Here is a 20701-nt window from a genome sequence, read left to right as displayed (position 1 = left end):
GAGTTCCCAGAGAGCTGGCAAGGGAGGGGGCATTTGCTCGTCAACAATTCTGGGCCTGGCACCTACGAGAAGTCATGAGCTAAGATGTTTTGATTAAAATGAAAGATAGTAATGGGTCAGGTGGAAGTAGAGGGAGGGGGAGCTGAGGAAGGCAAAATGACCTGTGACGTTATTTCTTTACAGATGTTGTCCTAAACATAATTTGTTTATACTTAGGGCTTGAGGATATGTGAAGTCATTCTTATCAACTGATAAGAGCCAAGAGCTCTGGTGAGAAAGCTAGGGTCCATTGGAATGAATAGGGTCAAAATGGTATAAAAAGGGCAGCCTAGAGGGTATTAGATCAGAAGACTGCAGACAGAAGACATCAGAAGGCTGGAGACAGACGTGTCGTGAAGTGATGTTCCACTATGTGAATGCCTTATTGCCTGTACTGCTTTTGGTGATATTGTAATAAACTATCTTCTTATATCCCAGCGAGTCCTTCTCATTATGGAGCCTGTTAGTACCCAGCCTATGAGGTCAGAATAATTGGTGGGAACACGCAAATTATTTACACTTATGGTCTTGATCTACTGTCATTTTCTATATTTGTTTATAGAATACAAAAAAAAATAAACCCTCAAAACAAACAAAAACCACATTAAGTATCAAACAATGCAACATCTGAGGCACATTCATAGCTCTATGGGAAGTATTGCTTGTGTCTTACTTGTTCACATCCAATCCAAAATCTTCAAGAAATTCCACTTTTCGTTGAGAAAACGTAATCCTCATCTCTACTGATAGTGAACCATTTACAGCTTTGTCAAAACATGCAAGAATGTTCTCTTCATTTTGTTTGAGATCCCCACTGTATTCAATCTCTAGCCAATTGAGGTATAGTTTTGTGTTCTCCTGTCCAAAAACACAAAATCAGTTTAATGTAGAAAATGATACATATTTTATGAAGATCCACCCAAAAAACTACTATTTTATCTTCAATCACTTTATTCCACCAAAAATATGCCAATAAGAAAACACAATGTGAAGTACAACTTTTTATATCAATGTTTATACTCCCTCCCAAACTTCACCCCAACACATAACCACCACATTTGAGCAAACATTGCCCACTCCCTCTCCCATCCCCATATCCTTTCTACTACTCTCTAAACCGCTAATCTATCCCCTCCAATCCATACTTCTCTGGAGGGGTTTGGTTTCTGATAACCCCTCGAGATCAAATGTTATAACAGGTACTACAGAGTCACTCTCCCCTACCCCACCCCATCAGTCCCAAGTCCCAAATTGGTCAGTTTATCAGCTTCCTTCCTGTCTCACATCCCCACCCAGCATGTTCAGAACCAAGCTTTGTAGTCATAGGGGAAGGGATTGTATGTTTTTATCCCATATCATCAAAAAGGTTTTCCTATGTTTAAGGGTGTGCTTTGCATTCTGCAATTCAATGATCAGAAGAGGATGAAATCTGTTCTGCCAATGGCAATAGGAGGGCAGATTTCCTGAATCCAGAACCATAAAATGCACTTCCTCCCCACTAAGCTGGCTTAAGAGCAATCAGCCCCCCCCCCCCCCTTGTCTCCTGATCTCAGCGCCTCTACTTTCCAAACAGGAATCCCAATGGGGACACAAACATTGGTTATCCTAGCAACCATTCTATATACTGAATAATAGGTGACTAAAAGATTTTTTTAAATCTAACTACAATTCCAAAAAGCGTGCAAGTACTCTCTCCTATCCTACATTTTAAAAAAGTGTTATTTTAACCTAGGAAATATCTAGGATTTTCCCAGGTAGCAAAGCTTCATTAGCTCTTTTAAAACATCATGAGGCCCAAGTAATACACTTTAACTTGCACATTAAGGGGGTAATTTTAAAGGATTATTTTTCACCGGTAAACCCTATTTTATGCACATGAAAAGCCTCTTGTAGAAGGTGAAATTAGATCTTACCTGCTAATTTTCTTTCCTCTAGACCCTCCAGACCGGTCAAGACGCATGGGTTATGTCCTCCTACCAGCAGAGGGAGACTGAGAAACACTGAGCTTTTGAATACTGTATATATAACCTGTGCAGTACATCCACTAGCCAGTATAACCCTGACAAAGCAGAGAAACCAAAACCACCAACTACAACTAAGAACCCTGTACGTGGTCACTGCCAACTGGACACTTTCTTCATTTCTTTCATTGTGTCCTTTTAATTGTGAGTGCTTCTACAGGTGGACTCTGAAACACGGTCACACCTACTCAGACTCATAACAACCAAAGTCTGAAACTATAGAAATCACACTCAACAGCTGCCAAGATAGAAAGGAGAAACCAAACCTCCTGGCCTCCAGTACAGACAGGGCGGGCCTTGACCGGTCTGGAGGGTCTAGAGGAAAGAAAATTAGCAGGTAAGATCTAATTTCACCTTCCTCCACGACCCTCCAGACCGGTCAAGACGCATGGGACGTACCCAAGCAGTAAGATCCTAAGGGCGGGACCCACGTAGGCCAGAGGTCAACACTGCAGCCCCAAAGTCTGCCTCCTCCTTGGCATGTATATCAATCCTGTAATGTTTGACAAACGAATGCAATGATGACCAAACCGCCGCCCGACAAATATCTAACGGCGGAATCATACTACTCTCCGCCCAGGAGGTCGCCATACCCCTGGTAGAATGAGCCGAAAATTCCTTAGGCACCACGCGACCCTTCAGCAAATATGCCGACGCAATTGACTCCTTCAGCCATCTCGCTATCGTAGCTTTGGAAGCTGCCGCGCCCTTTCTAGCACCACCATGTAGAACGAACAAACGATCCGACCGTCTGTAGTGCCGAGTTCTGGAAATGTAACAGCGCAAGACTCTTCGCACATCTAACTTGGCCAGACGCCGCTGTTCCGCATCCCCCGCCAGATCACCCAAAACTGGCAAAGAAATAATTTGATTCACATGAAACTCTGACACCACCTTGGGCACGAAAGACGGTACCGGACGCAACAACACCTTCTCCTTGGAAAAGGACAAAAAGGGTTCTCTACAAGACAAAGCCTGAAGCTCCGACACCCGCCGGGCTGAAGTAATAGCCACCAAGAACACCGTCTTTAAGGACAGATCCTTATCCGAAACAGAAACCAAGGGCTCAAACGGTGGCCTCACCAAAGCCTCCAGCACGAGATTCAAATCCCACGGAGGTACCATCCGCCGCCGGGGCGGACGCAGTAACTTAACGCCCTTCAAAAATCGCACCACATCCGGACTAGAAGCTAACGACTTCCCCTGTATCTTCCCACGAAAACACGACAAAGCCGCCACCTGCACCTTCAAAGAAGACAGAGCCAGACCCCTGTCCATACCATCCTGCAAAAACTCCAAGACATCTGTTACCGACGACCGAAAGGGCAGAACTCGTCTATCTACACACCAATGCTCAAATACTCTCCAGACCCGGACATACGCCAACGAAGTGGACTGTCTACGCGAACTCAACATGGTATTGATAACTCTGGACGAAAAACCTTTCTTCCTTAACTTGTGCCTCTCAATAGCCAGGCCGTAAGCGAGAACCGATCCTGATGTGGCATAATTATCGGTCCCTGACACAAAACCACTGATCCTGCCAACGGCAGAGGATCCGCTACTGCCAAACGGACCAGATCTCCGTACCACGGCCGACGCGGCCAATTCGGGGCTACCAAAATCACTTGACCGGGGTGCCGAGCAATGCGCTGAACCACTCGCCCGACCAACGGCCATGGAGGAAACACATACAGCAACTCCCGCGGCCAAGGCATCAGAAGCGCGTCTATGCCCTCCGCCCGAGGATCCCTCCGCCGACTGAAAAACCTCTGAACCTGAGTATTGTGGGCGGTTGCCATGAGATCCATCACGGGAAAGCCCCAGACCGAGACAATGCGATTGAATACCGACCGATGAAGTGCCCACTCTCCGGGGTCTAGAGCATGCCTGCTTAGATAATCTGCCTCCACGTTGTCTACTCCCGCCACATGTGCCGCGGAGAGCGCTAGAAGATGGACCTCCGCCCATTGACACAACAGCGCCGCCTCCTCCGCGACTGCCTGACTCTTTGTGCCCCCCTGACGGTTTACATAAGCCACGGCGGTGGCGTTGTCGCAGAACACCCGGACTGCTTTTCGCAACAGAACACTCTGAAACGCCAACAGCGCCAACCGAATGGCCCGAGTTTCCAAACGATTGATGGACCACCGAGCCTCTATCTGAGACCATCGACCTTGAGCTACCTGCCCGAGACAATGAGCTCCCCAGCCCTGAAGACTGGCGTCTGTGACGAGCACTACCCACTGTGGCGTCTCCAACGGCATTCCCTTGACCAGATTTCCCGGGTCTAACCACCACCGGAGACTGAGGCGTGGGCTTACCGACAGCTGAAGGCGCACGTCCAACCCCTGCGACAGGGGTGACCACCGACTGAGAAGGGCTGACTGCAACTGCCGCATGTGCGCCCGGGCCCACGGCACTACCTCGATGGTGGCCGCCATCAAACCCAGAACTTGCAGATACTCCCGGGCCGTCGGGGCCGCCTCCGACAGGAACAGACGAATCTGATCCTGCAACTTGCGAATCCGAGGGCCCGGCAGAAAGACTCGACCGTTCCTGGTGTCGAAAAGCACCCCCAGATACTCCAGTGACTGCGACGGCACTAGGTGACTCTTGGCGAAGTTCACTACCCAGCCCAGAGACTGAAGAAACTGCACCACCCGCACCGTGGCTACTTCGCTCTCCGACCGAGACTTGGCCCGAATCAACCAATCGTCCAGGTACGGGTGCACCAGAATACCCTGCTTCCGCAAGGCCGCCGCCACTACCACCATGATCTTGGAAAAGGTACGAGGTGCCGTTGCTAAACCGAAAGGAAGAGCACAAAACTGAAAATGCTTTCCTAAAACCGCAAAGCGCAGAAAACGCTGATGAGCGGCCCGAATGGGGATGTGCAGATAAGCCTCCGTCAAATCCAAAGACGTGAGAAACTCCCCTTCCTGCACCGCGACAATGACCGACCTCAATGTCTCCATGCGAAAAGAGGGGATTCTGAGAGCTGCATTGACCGCCTTCAGATCTAGGATAGGCCGAAACGCATCCTCCTTCTTTGGGACCACAAAATAGATTGAATAACAGCCCAAGCGGCGCTGCGCAGGAGGCACCGGGACAACCGCTCCCAGATTGATTAAACGAGCCAGAGTGTCCCGTACCGCTTTCCGCTTGAGCCTCGAATGACAAGGCGACTCCAGAAACCTTTCGGGAGGCGAGCCGTCGAACTCCAGAGCGTAACCGTCTCGCACCACCTCGAGGACCCATTGGTCCGCGGTGATTTGGGCCCAGTCCTGGTAAAACAGACTCAGACGAGCCCCTACTCGAACCAGAGCCTGGGCCCGCACACCTTCATTGCGAAGTACGCCCCGACACCTGTCCTCCTGTGGGGAAATCACGCCCTCCGCGCCGATTGCCCCGAAAGGACTGAGTGCGCTGAAAGAACCGACCTCTAAAAGGGCTACTAGTCCTCCCGGGTCTATACCGGCGCGCCTCCTTAAACCGTCCTCGGAAGGAAGACCCCCTGGCAGCCGCCTTAGGACGAAAATCCGGAAGACGAGGGGCCTTAGCATCACTGAGTCCGCGCACCAACTTATCCAAATCCTCACCAAAAAGCATGGACCCCTTAAAGGGAAGCGAACAAAGCTTGGCCTTGGAAGCCGCATCTGCGACCCAACCTCGCAACCACAGTGCTCTACGTGCCCCCACCAGCATAGCCATATTCTTGGCCGAGGCACGGAGCAAATCATAAAGCGCATCCGACAAAAAGGACGATCCCATTTCCAACTTGGCTAACTCCTGCACCCCGGAGGTCCCAACCTCCACCGAATCATCAAGCAGCTTCTCGGCCCAGCGGAAACACGCCCTCGCGACCAGCCCCCCACAAACCGAGGCCTGCAGGGCCAGGGCCGACAAATCGAAACTCCGCTTGAGAAAGGCCTATAGCCTCCTATCCTGGGGGTCCCGGAGAGCAGTCCCTCCGTCTACCGGAATCGCCGTGGCCTTAGTAACTGCTGTCACCACCGCATCTACTGTGGGAGCCTTAAAGGAATCTCTATCTTCCTGTGGAAGCGGATACAGTCTAGACATTGCTTTAGACACTTTACAGGGAGAATCCGGCGAGTGCCACTCTTGAAACACCATATCCCGGATGTCTTTATTCATAGGAAAAGACCTAGCCTGCCGCTGAATCCCCTTAACCAGGGGATCCACCTGTCTCGCCTCCCCCGAAGACGCCTCTGGCTGCTCAAATTTAAGAGTTGAAGAGACCTGCTCAATAAGCTCCGCAAGCTCCTCCCTGTGGAAAATCCGCACTACGGAGGGGTCCTCCCCAGGAACCACTACCTCCGGATCCTGAGAACCCTCAAATCCCTCAGGGTCCCCTACATCACTAAAAGCACCTTCAGAACCGATAGAAGAGAAACACTCCTCTTCGTCCCACTCAAACCGAGGCCTTTTTGGCACTGCCGAACTAGGCCCCTCCCCCAAAGGAGCGGGTCCCGCTTTCCAGGCTTGATAGAGAGACCAAACAAATTCCGGCGGAAAACCAGCGCCGCCTGTACCCTCAGGCACTCCCTTCTGTATCGAAACGGCAGCCGCAGGCACAAAACCAGCTGATTCCGCAGGACGTGCGGAATCCAAAATGGCGGACGTTCCCGCCAAAACTACACTCGCTGGAGCCAGCCCTGCCGATGCTCCTGCCGGCCCGGACACCCCCGTACTCGCTGGTACTTCCGCACTCAAGACCGGGGGCGTCGCCACCGACGAGGTTTGTTTCAGATCGCCGCACCACCGGCACTGACCTCCAGGAGCCTCTACTCCGCGGCGCGAGCACGCGCGACAGCGAAGGAGTTTGCCTGTCATGGCCCCGATCTCCCAACACGCTGTGCACAAAACGGCGCCAAAGACTTCTCTCACACACCGCTCCCCCAGCACAGCCACTAGCACTGCTCTCACTCGCAACGAACAGAGTATGAATCTGCCGTCCGTTCCTATGAAGGAAACACTTCAGCTCTCTTAAAGAGACAGCACCCAAATTTCTTTTTGGCAGCTGAGGAGTGAGGGCTCTCAAGGCTACAATATAAGAAAAGCAGCCGAGGCACAAAGCTGCCAGCGTCTCCACAGAGAGCAGCACAGGGGGAGGGACCTGCACACAGGTGTAACACCCCAGGGGGGAAAAACTGGGCCCCACCGGACCCAGGGCCCCGAAGCACTTTTTTTTTTTTTTTAACCACGTACAGGGACTATAGAAAACACCTTAAATTTGTCAACCAGATAATAAATTTCCTGACCGTATAATCCAGCTACCTCACCGGACTATTGAAGACTGCACAGGCTGTCCCTCTACCTCTGCTGAGACTGAGAAAATACTGGCTAGTGGATGTACTGCACAGGTTATATATACAGTATTCAAAAGCTCAGTGTTTCTCAGTCTCCCTCTGCTGGTAGGAGGACATAACCCATGCGTCTTGACCGGTCTGGAGGGTCGTGGAGGAATTACCCGATAGGATATTCATATAAACGTAGGCTTGACAAGGCAGCATATATTTTTATGCGATCCAAGAATAGCTGTGTTTCAAGGGCATAACTTGGATGAGCACAAGTAGTTTTCCTTTTGTCATATCATCTTATAGTTTCAAGCTTCATATTAAAATGAACACATACCAATATGTTCTGCTTACAATAAAAGCATGTGAAGTTTGACCCTCGGTTTTATGAACTGCCCCACATTTTGGGTTTAAGTATCTTGATAATTGCGCAGTTATTTTTCATAAGTACATAAGTACATAAGTAGTGCCATACTGGGAAAGACCAAAGGTCCATCTAGCCCAGCATCCTGTCACCGACAGTGGCCAATCCAGGTCAAGGGCACCTGGCACGCTCCCCAAACGTAAAAACATTCCAGACAAGTTATACCTAAAAATGAGGAATTTTTCCAGTCCATTTAATAGCGGTCTATGGACTTGTCCTTTAGGAATCTATCTAACCCCTTTTTAAACTCCGTCAAGCTAACCGCCCGTACCACGTTCTCCGGCAATGAATTCCAGAGTCTAATTACACGTTGGGTGAAGAAAAATTTTCTCCGATTCGTTTTAAATTTACCACACTGTAGCTTCAACTCATGCCCTCTAGTCCTAGTATTTTTGGATAGCGTGAACAGTCGCTTCACATCCACCCGATCCATTCCACTCATTATTTTATACACTTCTATCATATCTCCCCTCAGCCGTCTCTTCTCCAAGCTGAAAAGCCCTAGCCTTCTCAGCCTCTCTTCATAGGAAAGTCATTAAAGAGTGGTATTGATTTGAGTTGGAGTACTTTAGTATTATTTGTATGAAATTTGTACTCCTAGTTAATTTATTTCCCCCATTGGTAGTAGATTAAGTATCTTCAGCCAACAGCATTTTTGACTTGGATCAATGTGTCTACTTCTATTTGTCTTTGGTCTTAGAGATGTTATGATAAATAGTCCACTGAAGATAATTGTTTTTATTTTAAAGCAATATTTTTGGAAATAAATTAATTTTTTTAATGAGATTAAAAAAGTGAAACCTAAGTGCTGAGAACATACGTAAATGCCAATTTGGCAGTAAGTGTCCACAGCACATTTATATGGTATCTCATTATATATACACAAAGATAAAATTGTTGGTACTCTAAAGTTAACATTTTTGGCATATGTTCAAATCTTTAGCAGTTCTCAGTCTCTCCATCTGCTTGTAGGAGAGCATATTATCCACTGATTGAGAATGGTCTGGAGAAGAAGCTAAGGAAGATAAAATTGTTGGTATTCTAAAGTCTTGGAAAAAAGGCCTTCACGTGTATGTTAAAGTAGCATAGAAAGACATTGGCATTAGACACTAAAATTAAACATAGCCACACATAAATGAAGAAATGTCATATGCAAATAAGGATTTGTTATCTGCAAGGTAAACAGCATGAAATGCTGAACTTCCATATTTTTACCACTTAACTACACAGTAATAACTATCTTGGGCTGGCGATAACCTACTAATCTGTACACTATTAAGAGGGCTTGGCTATCATCAATCTGCGCCGGCCCTGGAAATGGCATTCCATAAAGCAAAAACTTGCTATAGCCTTCTGAGTGCAACATGTGTCCCACTGTGCATGTGCAGAGCGCCTTTCCACCCGCCACGCAGCCGCGCTCCTCAGTTCAGTGTAAAGTGTGAAAGAAAGAGAGAGAGAAAACAACTCCAAGGGGAGATGGATGGGTCTGTGTCAATGATCAGTCTGCTGTCCTCAGACAATATCTGCTACAGGCAAGTATCTTCGCTTTCTAAGAGGACAAGCAGGCTGAATGATTCTTGCATGTGGGGTATCCCCAGCATCCAGGATCACCCAAAAAAAATCAAACTTTGGTCAACTGGGCCTCGCAACTGTGAGGACAATATAGATTAACCTAAAACTATATACAAACTAGCTGACAGTGCAGCCTGGAACAGAATAAAACAGGCCTAGGAGGGTGGAGTTGGATTCTATACCCCAAACAGATTCTGCAACACTGACTGCTGCGTCGGGTGTCCTGCTCAAGGCAGTAATGAGAGGTTGTTATGGTATAAGCCAATTGTCAGAATTATTTTATCAATATAAAAAGGCAGCTTTTAAAAGATGTACCTTCTTTCCCCTTTTCCTTGGGAATTTCTGGTAGTAGGACTAGTTAATTACAAAGACATTTAAAAGACATTAAAGACAAAAGGGTACTGTGCTTCAAAGAGAAATAAAACTCTCTCTGCCCTCCCACCTAAAAAGACTAAACAAAAGCATGACTACTTGAAGAATCACATAGACATCTCCACCAGCAGACAGATAAGTCTGGAGAAGGCATAACTCCAGCTATTGATAACAAAAACTTCAGAGGGGAAACCATAAACAAGACATTTGCTTGTCAAAGGTATACTTGCCCCTCCCATCAGCTTTCAGACATGTGCAGAAAGGAAGGACTTGTAATGTGTATCTGCTCCAGAGACTGAGCAGGAAGCCTTTTCACATCAAAAACCATTTGTCAGCAAGATCCAGACAGCAAGTCTTGTGATGTCATAAGACATGAGACCAAGATACCACAATGCTTTGCAAATGCCCAAGGGTCATGTGGAAAACCAGGAAACCAGGACAAAGATCCACATGGCATATCCTCCTGCAGCTTGCAAGATATAAAAGCAAAAGCTGTTTCCCCAAGATTCAGATTCTCTTCAACTGCAAGCAACTCAGATCCACTCACTGCAGAAGCTCTCCTGTCCTGCAAACATGTGCTTACCTAATGCTGTTCATACTGTGTTTACACTGATGGTGACTCCCATTCTGTTGGGGTCAAAAGAAACAAACAACTGGGTGGACTGTCTGAAGGGCTTTGTCCACTCCATGTAAAAGGCCAAGCCGTTGTTTACAACATGCCATAACGGTGCACCCAGAGCAACATCTGGACGGCTTCCTGACACAGAAGGCGAGATCCAGTGCCCCCCCCCCCTGCTTGTTGGTGTAGCACACTGCAACTTGATTGTCTGTCTGAATTAAAATAATTTGGTTGGACAGCCAATCTCTGAAAGCCTTTGGAGCATTCCAGATCGCTCGGAGTTCCATGAGGTTCATCTGAAAATCTGTTTCCTGGTGGGACCAGGCTCCCTGAGTGTGAAGCCCATCTACATGAGCCCCCCACCCCCACCCTAGGAGAGATGCATCTGTCAGCACTATATGCGGCTGAGGAATTTGGAATGGACGTCCCATGGTCAAACTGGGCCAAACTGTCCACCACTGAAGTGAGCATACTAGCACGGGGGACACTTGGATGACATCTTCTAGGCTCCCCGTGGCTTGATACCACTGAGAAACCAGGGTCCATTGAGCAGATCTCATACGTACACGTGCCATGGGTGCAACATGAACAGTGGAGGCCATGTGCCCCAACAGTCTCAACATCTGCTGAGCTGTGACTTGCTGAGACTGTCGAACCGTGGACACAAGGGACAGAAGGTTGTCTGCCTGTGTCTTGGGAAGATAGGCTTGAACTGTCCTCGTATCTAGCAACGCTCCAATGAACTCCAATTTCTGAACAGGAGTGAGATAGCACTTGGGGTAATTGATTACAAACCCCAGCAGCTCCAGTACTTGAATAGTTCTCCACATGGACTCCTGAGCATCGTCCTCCGAGGTGCTCACCAGTCAATCGTCGCGATAAGGGAACACATGCACTCCCAGTCTGCGTAGCAACACTGCATCTACTGCTAGACACTTGGTAAATACCTTCGGAGCTGACACCAGGTCAAAAGGCAGTACACGGTACTGAAAATGCTGCGTTCCCAACCGAAACCGAAGATACTTCCTGTGAACTGGAAGTATCAGGACATAAGTATAAGCATCTTCAAGTCCAGGGAGCATAGCCAATCACTTTTCTGAATCATGGGGTGCCCAGGGAAATCATTCTGAACTTTTTTCGGACCAGAAATTTGTCTAGGATGGGACGCATCTCCTGTGTTTTCTTCTGCACAAGGAAGTACCTGGAATAGAATCCCTGCCCTTCTTCCCCTGGTGGAATGGGTTCAACTGCATGGGCCTTTATAAGGGCGGAGAGTTCCTCTGCAAGTACCTGCCTGTGCAGAGACCTGAAAGAATGAGCTCTCGGAGGGCAATTTGGAGGTTTAGATAACAGACTGAGGGTGTATCCTAACTGGACTAGTCGAAGAACCCACCGGTAAGAGGTTATGAGAGGCCACCTTTGGTGAAAAAAACATTACCCTCCCCCCAACCGGCAAGTCGTCTGGGCACAGATACTTTTACTGCAGCTATGCTCTCCTGGAGCCAGTCAAAAGCTCATCCCTTGCTTATGCTGGGGGAGCAGCTGGGGCCTTGGGCACACGCTATTGACAGGAACGGGCACGTTGGGGCTGAGCCTGGGTAGGCCGGAGTGTACCTACAACTAGAATAGGGAGCACTCCGTGATCCACCAAAATATCTCCTAGTTGAGGAGGTGGAAGAGGAAAGCGCCCGGCGGGAGAGAGAAGCCATAGCATCCGTATCCTTCTTGATCTGGTCAACTAGATTTTCCACGATCTCTCCGAATAGATTATCCCTGCGGCAAGGAACATCCGCAATCCTCTGCTAGACCGAATGGTCCAGGTCAGAAACATGCAGCCATGAGAGTCTGCGCATTGCTATAGCCTGAGCAGATATCCTGGATGATACATCAGAAGTGTCGCATGCGCTCCTAGCCAAGAATTTACGACACGCCTTCTGCTGCTTGACCCAGCTGGCGAAAAGGCTCGGCCTGCTCCAGAGGGAGGGCATCGACCAAACTAGACAGCTTTCGCACTGAGTTCCATAAGTGGATGCTCATTAAGAGCTGGTATGACTGTATACGGGCAACGAACATGGCGGCCTGATACATCTTCCTCCCCAAAAAAATCCAAGGTTCCAGCTTCCCGAAGCACAGTCTCTGGAACTCTTGGCTCTCTTGAGGGCGGAGTCCACCACCATGAAGTTGTGGGGAAACTGAGACCTCATCAACCCAGATTTCCCGTGGATCCGACATGGAGAATCCGTCTTCTTTGGGATTTCGGGGCAGACAGAGGGGATGCCCAGTTTTGCATAAGGACTTCCCTGAGTACCTTATGCAAAGGAGCTGTCACTGCCTTTCTAGATGGAGTAATGTAGTCCAGGACCTCGAGCATCTCAGCCCTGGGCTTATCCTCCATGTATACGGGGAATGGAATGGCCTGACCATTTCCCGTACAAAAGATGAAAAGGAGAGGCTCTCAGGTGGAAGGGAAGGTTCAAGGGGATCCAAAAGGACTCATCTGAGAAGTCCCCAGGATCTTCCTCTGACTCCCATGAGCGTTCTTCCTCGGTGTAGGAGAGCACTTCCCTCAGTGACTAAACCTGCCTCGACGTCAAAGAACCATGGTCCTGATGGTGATGTCAAGGGGCTGACTCCCGCACGGACTGCAGCAAAGCTTCCATCGATGTTGACGGGGAGTCGACCTGGGTGGCAGCCAATACCGGAGCCGCAAGCTGCGCTGAACTCGGGGACAGCGCCGCAGGTGGAGGGCCAGACATAGCTGCAGTAGATGGCACGGTAGGTGCAAGCACCCCAGACGTCAATGCAGTGTGTCACAGCAGTTCTTCCAGAAGCTCTGGAATCAAGGCCCAGCATCGGGAAAGGCTGTGGGGCCGATGGAACAGTCGGCTGCAGAGTTGCCTGGGGCTCGGGAGCAAGAACAGGACTGCTAGGAGACTGACGCGTTGGCACCTCCTGTATAGAGGAGGAAGCGGTCTTCCCGGCATCAACGCTTCTCGGGGGCAGATTCCCTCGGCGCCCCGGAGCTTCTGGCACCATGTTGAGGGAGAACGGTGGTGGTACTTAGCCTTTGCTTGATGCACCTCACCAAGGCTCCTCGATGCCAATGAGGATGACATCGAATCCCCACATCGCCTCGGGGTCGGGTCCGACGATGGACGGTCCCGGGGGGAGGGGGGGCCTGCATAGCAGGAGGCCTTGAGGCAGGTGGAGACCCATTCGATGCCTCACTGCTCCTAGTGTGTCTTGTCTCTCAGCAGCCATGCCTACCTCCACTCCAGATGTCGATGCTTCCTTCGATGCTGTGTCGTGATTGTGCTGAAAAAGAGCACAAAAAAGAGAAGACCCGGCCGAGCAGGCCTAAGAATGGCCGTGACTAAAAAGAACGGAAACTTAACGCAGGTCAAAAAAAACCTAAGAAAATAAAGTAGAACTATATATATATATATATATATATATATATATATATATATAGTGGTGGAAATAAGTATTTGATCCCTTGCTGATTTTGTAAGTTTGCCCACTGACAAAGACATGAGCAGCCCATAATTGAAGGGTAGGTTATTGGTAACAGTGAGAGATAGCACATCACAAATTAAATCCGGAAAATCACATTGTGGAAAGTATATGAATTTATTTGCATTCTGCAGAGGGAAATAAGTATTTAATCCCTCTGGCAAACAAGACCTAATACTTGGTGGCAAAACCCTTGTTGGCAAGCACAGCGGTCAGACGTCTTCTGTAGTTGATGATGAGGTTTGCACACATGTCAGGAGGAATTTTGGTCCACTCCTCTTTGCAGATCATCTCTAAATCATTAAGAGTTCTGGGCTGTCGCTTGGCAACTCGCAGCTTCAGCTCCCTCCATAAGTTTTCAATGGGATTAAGGTCTGGTGACTGGCTAGGCCACTCCATGACCCTAATGTGCTTCTTCCTGAGCCACTCCTTTGTTGCCTTGGCTGTATGTTTTGGGTCATTGTCGTGCTGGAAGACCCAGCCACGACCCATTTTTAAGGCCCTGGCGGAGGGAAGGAGGTTGTCACTCAGAATTGTACGGTACATGGCCCCATCCATTCTCCCATTGATGCGGTGAAGTAGTCCTGTGCCCTTAGCAGAGAAACACCCCCAAAACATAACATTTCCACCTCCATGCTTGACAGTGGGGACGGTGTTCTTTGGGTCATAGGCAGCATTTCTCTTCCTCCAAACACGGCGAGTTGAGTTCATGCCAAAGAGCTCAATTTTTGTCTCATCTGACCACAGCACCTTCTCCCAATCACTCTCGGCATCATCCAGGTGTTCACTGGCAAACTTCAGACGGGCCGTCACATGTGCCTTCCGGAGCAGGGGGACCTTGCGGGCACTGCAGGATTGCAATCCGTTATGTCGTAATGTGTTACCAATGGTTTTCGTGGTGACAGTGGTCCCAGCTGCCTTGAGATCATTGACAAGTTCCCCCCTTGTAGTTGTAGGCTGATTTCTAACCTTCCTCATGATCAAGGATACCCCACGAGGTGAGATTTTGCGTGGAGCCCCAGATCTTTGTCGATTGACAGTCATTTTGTTCTTCTTCCATTTTCTTACTATGGCACCAACAGTTGTCTCCTTCTCGCCCAGCGTCTTACTGATGGTTTTGTAGCCCATTCCAGCCTTGTGCAGGTGTATGATCTTGTCCCTGACATCCTTAGACAGCTCCTTGCTCTTGGCCATTTTGTAGAGGTTAGAGTCTGACTGATTCACTGAGTCTGTGGACAGGTGTCTTTCATACAGGTGACCATTGCCGACAGCTGTCTGTCATGCAGGTAACGAGTTGATTTGGAGCATCTACCTGGTCTGTAGGGGCCAGATCTCTTACTGGTTGGTGGGGGATCAAATACTTATTTCCCTCTGCAGAATGCAAATAAATTCATATACTTTCCACAATGTGATTTTCCGGATTTAATTTGTGATGTGCTATCTCTCACTGTTACCAATAACCTACCCTTCAATTATGGGCTGCTCATGTCTTTGTCAGTGGGCAAACTTACAAAATCAGCAAGGGATCAAATACTTATTTCCACCACTGTATATATATATATATAACAAGTCAAAGAAAAACAGAAAATAAAGGTGAAATGCCGATTAAAGAAAAAGGCACTGAAGGCTTTCCCAGGCGAAAATACGGAGCCACAAAAACAACTGCTGCTCCTCGCACAGAAAAAAATAACTGAGGAGCACAGCAGGAAGGCACTCTGTGCATGCGCAGTCGGACGTGTGTCACATTCAGAAGGCTCTAGCAAGTTTTTTTATTTATGGAATGCCAGTTCCCAGGCTGGCGCGGATCACCGACCCACATGTGAGAATCATTCAACCTGCTCGTCCTCGGAGAATGGAGTTGTTGGCACAGTCTCAATAGAAGAAACCAAATCTGCCTCAATCAATATGGGGTGATGAGAATTACATGAGAAGAATCTCGACATATCGTTTAGATTTTTATTTTTGTTGTGGTACTGGAGGAAATGTATACAGAACAGGATCTGTCCAAGATGGTGCAAAAGCATCCAAGGTCAGACTGTGTGATGTGGGTTAACAAGAGCAGAACTGAAGACATTTTGTGTTCCATTCATTGCAAATAGGTCTATTTGAGAGATGCCCTATTGTTTGGAGGCTGAAGGTGACGGCTTAATTTGTCCGCAAGCATGTTATGGTGGTCGGGTAGATAGATTGCTAAGAAAAACACATTGTACTGCTAAGGTAGATTCCAAACCTCTAGAGCTTCCAGGCATAAAGTTCTGGATTCTGTTCCCTCTTGTTTATTGATCTGGTTTTTTGTTTGGACTTGTGCTATGTGCCCAGAAAGGTGAGATGCAAATACTTGTACAGCATAACAAACTGTCCAGAGTTCTAGTCTGTTTATGTGAAAATTCTGCTCTTGGACTTCAAAAGGCCTTGTGTTTGTTTTGTAAATGAGCTCCCAATTCAGAGTGATTCATCCATGGTAAATATGGTCTGTGGTGGATGGAAAAAGTTTCCTCCAAGTTGCACGATAGGACCACCACCGCAGAGTCTCTCGCATCTTTGATGTAAAGATGAGGATAGTGGACACGGGTTGAAGATGTTGATTCCACCAAGATTTGAAGTCCCACTGAAGTTGTCTCATGGTAGACATGCAAATGGAATGGTGTGGCCCAATGCTGCAATGTGGCCCAGGAATCGTAGAAAGTGTTTCACCGTGGTATTCTAGCTCATGTAGTGTTCACCAGGGACAGTATTTGTTCTAACCTGGCTTACAGAAGGGAGGCTGGTACCGTTGGCGTATGTAACCATGCATTAATGAATTCCAGAATGAGTCAGAACAAAGATTCTTCGGTATGGATAATGAGACCTATGGCTTGCAGAGCGATGTGCATTTCTTTCACTTCTTGGGAAACTTTAGTTGGGGATGACACCAAAAGCCAATTGTCTTGCTATATACAGACAAGTATCACTTTTTTGTGGAAGAAAAAAAAAAAGCCAATACTACTGCCATGCATTTGGTAAATATCTTGGGGCCTGAAGTCCAAATGGCAGTACCTTGGTACTGGTAGTGATGACTGAGAAACTTGAATCTGAAAACTTTTCTGTAAGCTGATTGAACGGGAATATGGGCATATACGTTTTTCAGATCCAGTGACAGAAGCCAACTGTTGTGACTGAGAAGAGGGAGGATGGAACGCAATGTGTTTATGTTGAACTTCTTTTTGACAATATATTTGAGAGTCCCAATGTCTAGAATGGAACACAGATCTCCTAATTTTTTCCTTATCCCTTCTCCACAGTTGGAACAGCTTCTATGGCACACAGATACAATCTCCTGAGCATGGAGGATTTTTTGATCCCGAAAGGGTAAATGGATCCTTGAGCTGTGATCTGGTGGGAGTGGATTTAGCCTTAATCAGTAGCCACATCAGATAAAATTGTAGTCAAAATGAAGGGTCCAACATTGTTGGAGAGGGTTAGATTTTTGAAGAGCGTCACATCTGACCCAGATTTTGATTAGGTGTGGAATATTTGGATTTGTTGACGGAATATGGAGAGTGATGATAGTTCACGTACGGACAATATTAGGTCTGTATTGATACCTTTTGGAAATTGACAGTTGCTCTTGCTCTAAGTTGTCGACTGAAAGTGTGCAAATTAGAGTTGTCGTCCTTTATTTTAGAGAATGTGCCCTCCACCTTCTCTCCAAATAAGTTATCACCGCACAGGGTGCATTTCCCAACTTATAGACATTTTTTTCACTCAACAATAGTTAAGCTCTGGAACTGTTTGCCAGAGGATGTAGTAACAGCAGTTGGCGTATCTGGATTTCAAAAAGGTTTGGACAAGTTCATGGAGGAAATGTCCACAGTCTGCTATTGACACAGACACGGGGAAGCTACTGCTTGCCCTGAGATTGGTAGCATGGAATGTTGCCACGATCTGGGTTCCTGCCAGGTACCTGTGACCTGGCTTGGCCACTGTTGGAAACAGGATACTGGGCTAGATGAACCATTTGTCTAACCCAATATGGCTATTCTTATGTTCTTATCCTGGAAACTGAAAGTCAGGCCACATATCCTGATGCAATTCCTGCCCCTCTAGATACTGTATCATAAAGGTCAAAAGAGGATCTGATTAAATATTTTGTGGAACAAAGTCTTTAGCAATAGATGAAACACTGTCAGACTTAGATTGCAGTTCTGTTAGATTATGGACATAAAATATAAAACTGATGTGCAGCAATGTAAGTAGAAGCATAGCATTCTGAAATACTTCCTAACCAACTACTTCTAGTATTTTGGAATTTTTCTCAGGTGACGTGTTGGAATTGAGTTCTTATACTTTTGAATCTCTTAAGAGTGAATTTGACCACCACAGATTGTTAGGACAATAGAGGTTTGTTATACCCCAACACAGCATTTATGCTACAGATTTGGTGGTTGGAAGAGTCGTCAAACATTGTGTTTGCCAGATCAGAGATTCTGTTCTAGAAGCAAGTCGTGGACTGGAAGCAATAGTACTGTTTTTGGTGTAAATATTTGAGTGTGCCCAAAAGTTTATATTTAGGATGTGTTTTTTCACTAGTGCTTATGGATATTTGCTTTACCATCTTCAGAAGGAAGCAAGGGTAGTTACTGTCCTCAGGCTGAGTGGAGGTGGAGATGGGTCAGAAGGAATGCTTAGGAGATAGTCTTTGTTTAGGGGAAAGTCTTGGAATTCTCTGTATACGAGGATAGGGAGTCAGAAAAGATGGAATCATCACCTGGAGGTATACCTGGAAGGACACTCTGGGGCTGATCACGAGACAGAAGGGGAACATTTCCTCCTAGAGACAGTATGATTTTTAGTAAGAGTAGCTGAAGGAGAGTTTGTTCTCTGTTTTTCTGTAACAACTCTCTCCAGAATTCAGTGAAAATGGGATGTGGTTGAGGTGGAGTTAGGGGCTTTACAGAGTCGTCAGCTGCAGATTGGGACGGTTTAATTGACAAAGGGAATGGTGATAAACTCACTGCCCTTTGTATGTGCTTGGTTTTGTGTATATCCCCCCCTTTTGGTAAGGGTGATTCCGAGGTGTTTTGAGTCCGACTCTCGTGAAAGGCATTCTGAGTCAGACTTGTGCCAAAAGCAAGAATTTCCTCTGGAAGGTATAAGGGCAGCACTGGGAGGCATGGCCAAGCAGTGAGAGTGGTATAGGGCTGGAACAAGCTGCACAGGAGCCGCCATACTGGGAGTTCTCAGAGGAGGAGCTGCGTCGAGTGTCAGAGTGAAGAGTTTTGATTGGCACTCTGGTTCTGATGATGTGGACCCTTGGAAGGAGGAACATCTGATACCGATGCTGACAGCGCTGATGTCACTGAAGAGGCTACAAGGTGAAGGGGTAGACTGCTCATTTGAGCATTTTGCTGCATCTGGAGACTTCTGATGAGAATGTTTTGTTTTATTTAAAATAAAGCTCCGATTTATCCCTGGCCAATTTGGATTTCAAAGAATGATTGGGACTCTCAGATGCATGATCCAGTCGGGATGACTTACTCATCTGAAATGGCTTATCCTGATGATGGTGTGAACACTGTTGATTCTTTACCTTCCAAAAATTTTAATTTGTGCTCCCTATATTTTCTGGCTCTAGGAGACATGCAGGCACATTTCACACAATTTAACATAGTATAGTGAAGCTCCCAGGCAATAGGTGCAGTCATTGTGTCTGTAAGTGATGACATTTTCCCATGTGAAAATCATTGAAGCAAATTCAAATTCAATCTTGTCAGGAGCTCTTTAACCTTCAAAATGGACAAAGGAACTTTTCATCTGCAACTTTTGGAGGTTGAAAAGAAACTGTCAGTGTGGAATGCGTTTGAGCAAGAGATGGGTAGCATGCTCAAACTTCTTCTGGACTTTTCTGAGCTACAGGACAAAGAAATGTAATGGTGCCAACAGCAGTAATGTTATCTATTTTGGCTACTGCGATCCTGCTTGTCCATGGAGAACTACCCTGTTAAAGAATTTGGGGTAAGGTGGATCAGTTTGCTAGAGTTTGGAGTCCACTCAATCTGCATGCTAAAGTCACTGCCTCTAAGAACAGTTTAACTTTTTGATAGACTTCATTTCAAACCCATTCCTGGCAGGTACTTCAGTTCACAGATATCACATGCATTAAAAGGAGCTTGCATCATCTTGGTTAATACCACTGAGGTCTCATGACACTGAAGTTGGATGGGAGGTTTCAATAAAGCCAATCCCAACACAAATCAACTCAAGGCTGTTCAGACATACTTCCTTTTCTACATGATCACAGGTGTACCCTAGCAGAGTTGGCCTTTAAGCCCAAGTCTAAATAATGTAGAACTGGGCTACTCAAATGGCTGACAGTGGTCAACAATTTGGTCCACAGAACCTTCCAGTGCAGACTGCTGTGGTACCGGTTTTTTAGCATTGTTCCAGCTACCCTCTTTTTTCTGCCTTGCTGGTCCTGCACAAACTGAAGTGGCTTGTGGCAGAGAGCGCTGAAAGTTGCATTTCTGGCTGGCAGTGCCTTTCGTTTGCCGTATCCCATCCACAGGAAATTGCATCAGAGAGGCGACAACAAAGGCACAAAAAATGTTTTCCTTCTCTGAATGTATTAACTTGTAGTAATGTGTCAGCTTTTGGTAATGTGCATTCCCCCTCCCCCTTTGGATCCTCACTACCTTGGGAACGATGGTGCCCTATAACACCATGAGACATGATGTGCACACAGTAGTTTGTGGACCCCGGGTTTCAGACAGCAAACATTTGAGTACCCTGATGTAGAAGGTATTCAAGCAGTTTTTGTGTAGGACAGGAAAAGAAATCTAAG

General features: G+C 47.2%; 1 protein-coding gene across 1 annotated transcript in view; it reads right to left on the bottom strand.

Annotated features, from left to right (window-relative positions):
• The window catches only part of PRPF39 (pre-mRNA processing factor 39), a 165018-nt gene that overhangs the window by 40099 nt on the left and 104218 nt on the right, over nt 1-20701 (bottom strand). Inside the window, exon 11 of the mRNA XM_030214447.1 lies at nt 713-897. Coding sequence (XP_030070307.1) covers nt 713-897 — 185 coding nt within the window. The remainder of the gene's footprint in view (nt 1-712; nt 898-20701) is intronic.

Source organism: Microcaecilia unicolor, chromosome 9, assembly GCF_901765095.1.
Source record: "Microcaecilia unicolor chromosome 9, aMicUni1.1, whole genome shotgun sequence".
Taxonomy (NCBI): Eukaryota; Metazoa; Chordata; class Amphibia; order Gymnophiona; family Siphonopidae; genus Microcaecilia; species Microcaecilia unicolor.
The sequence above is the reverse complement of the archived record's forward strand: the minus strand, read 5'-3'. Positions and strand labels throughout refer to the sequence as shown.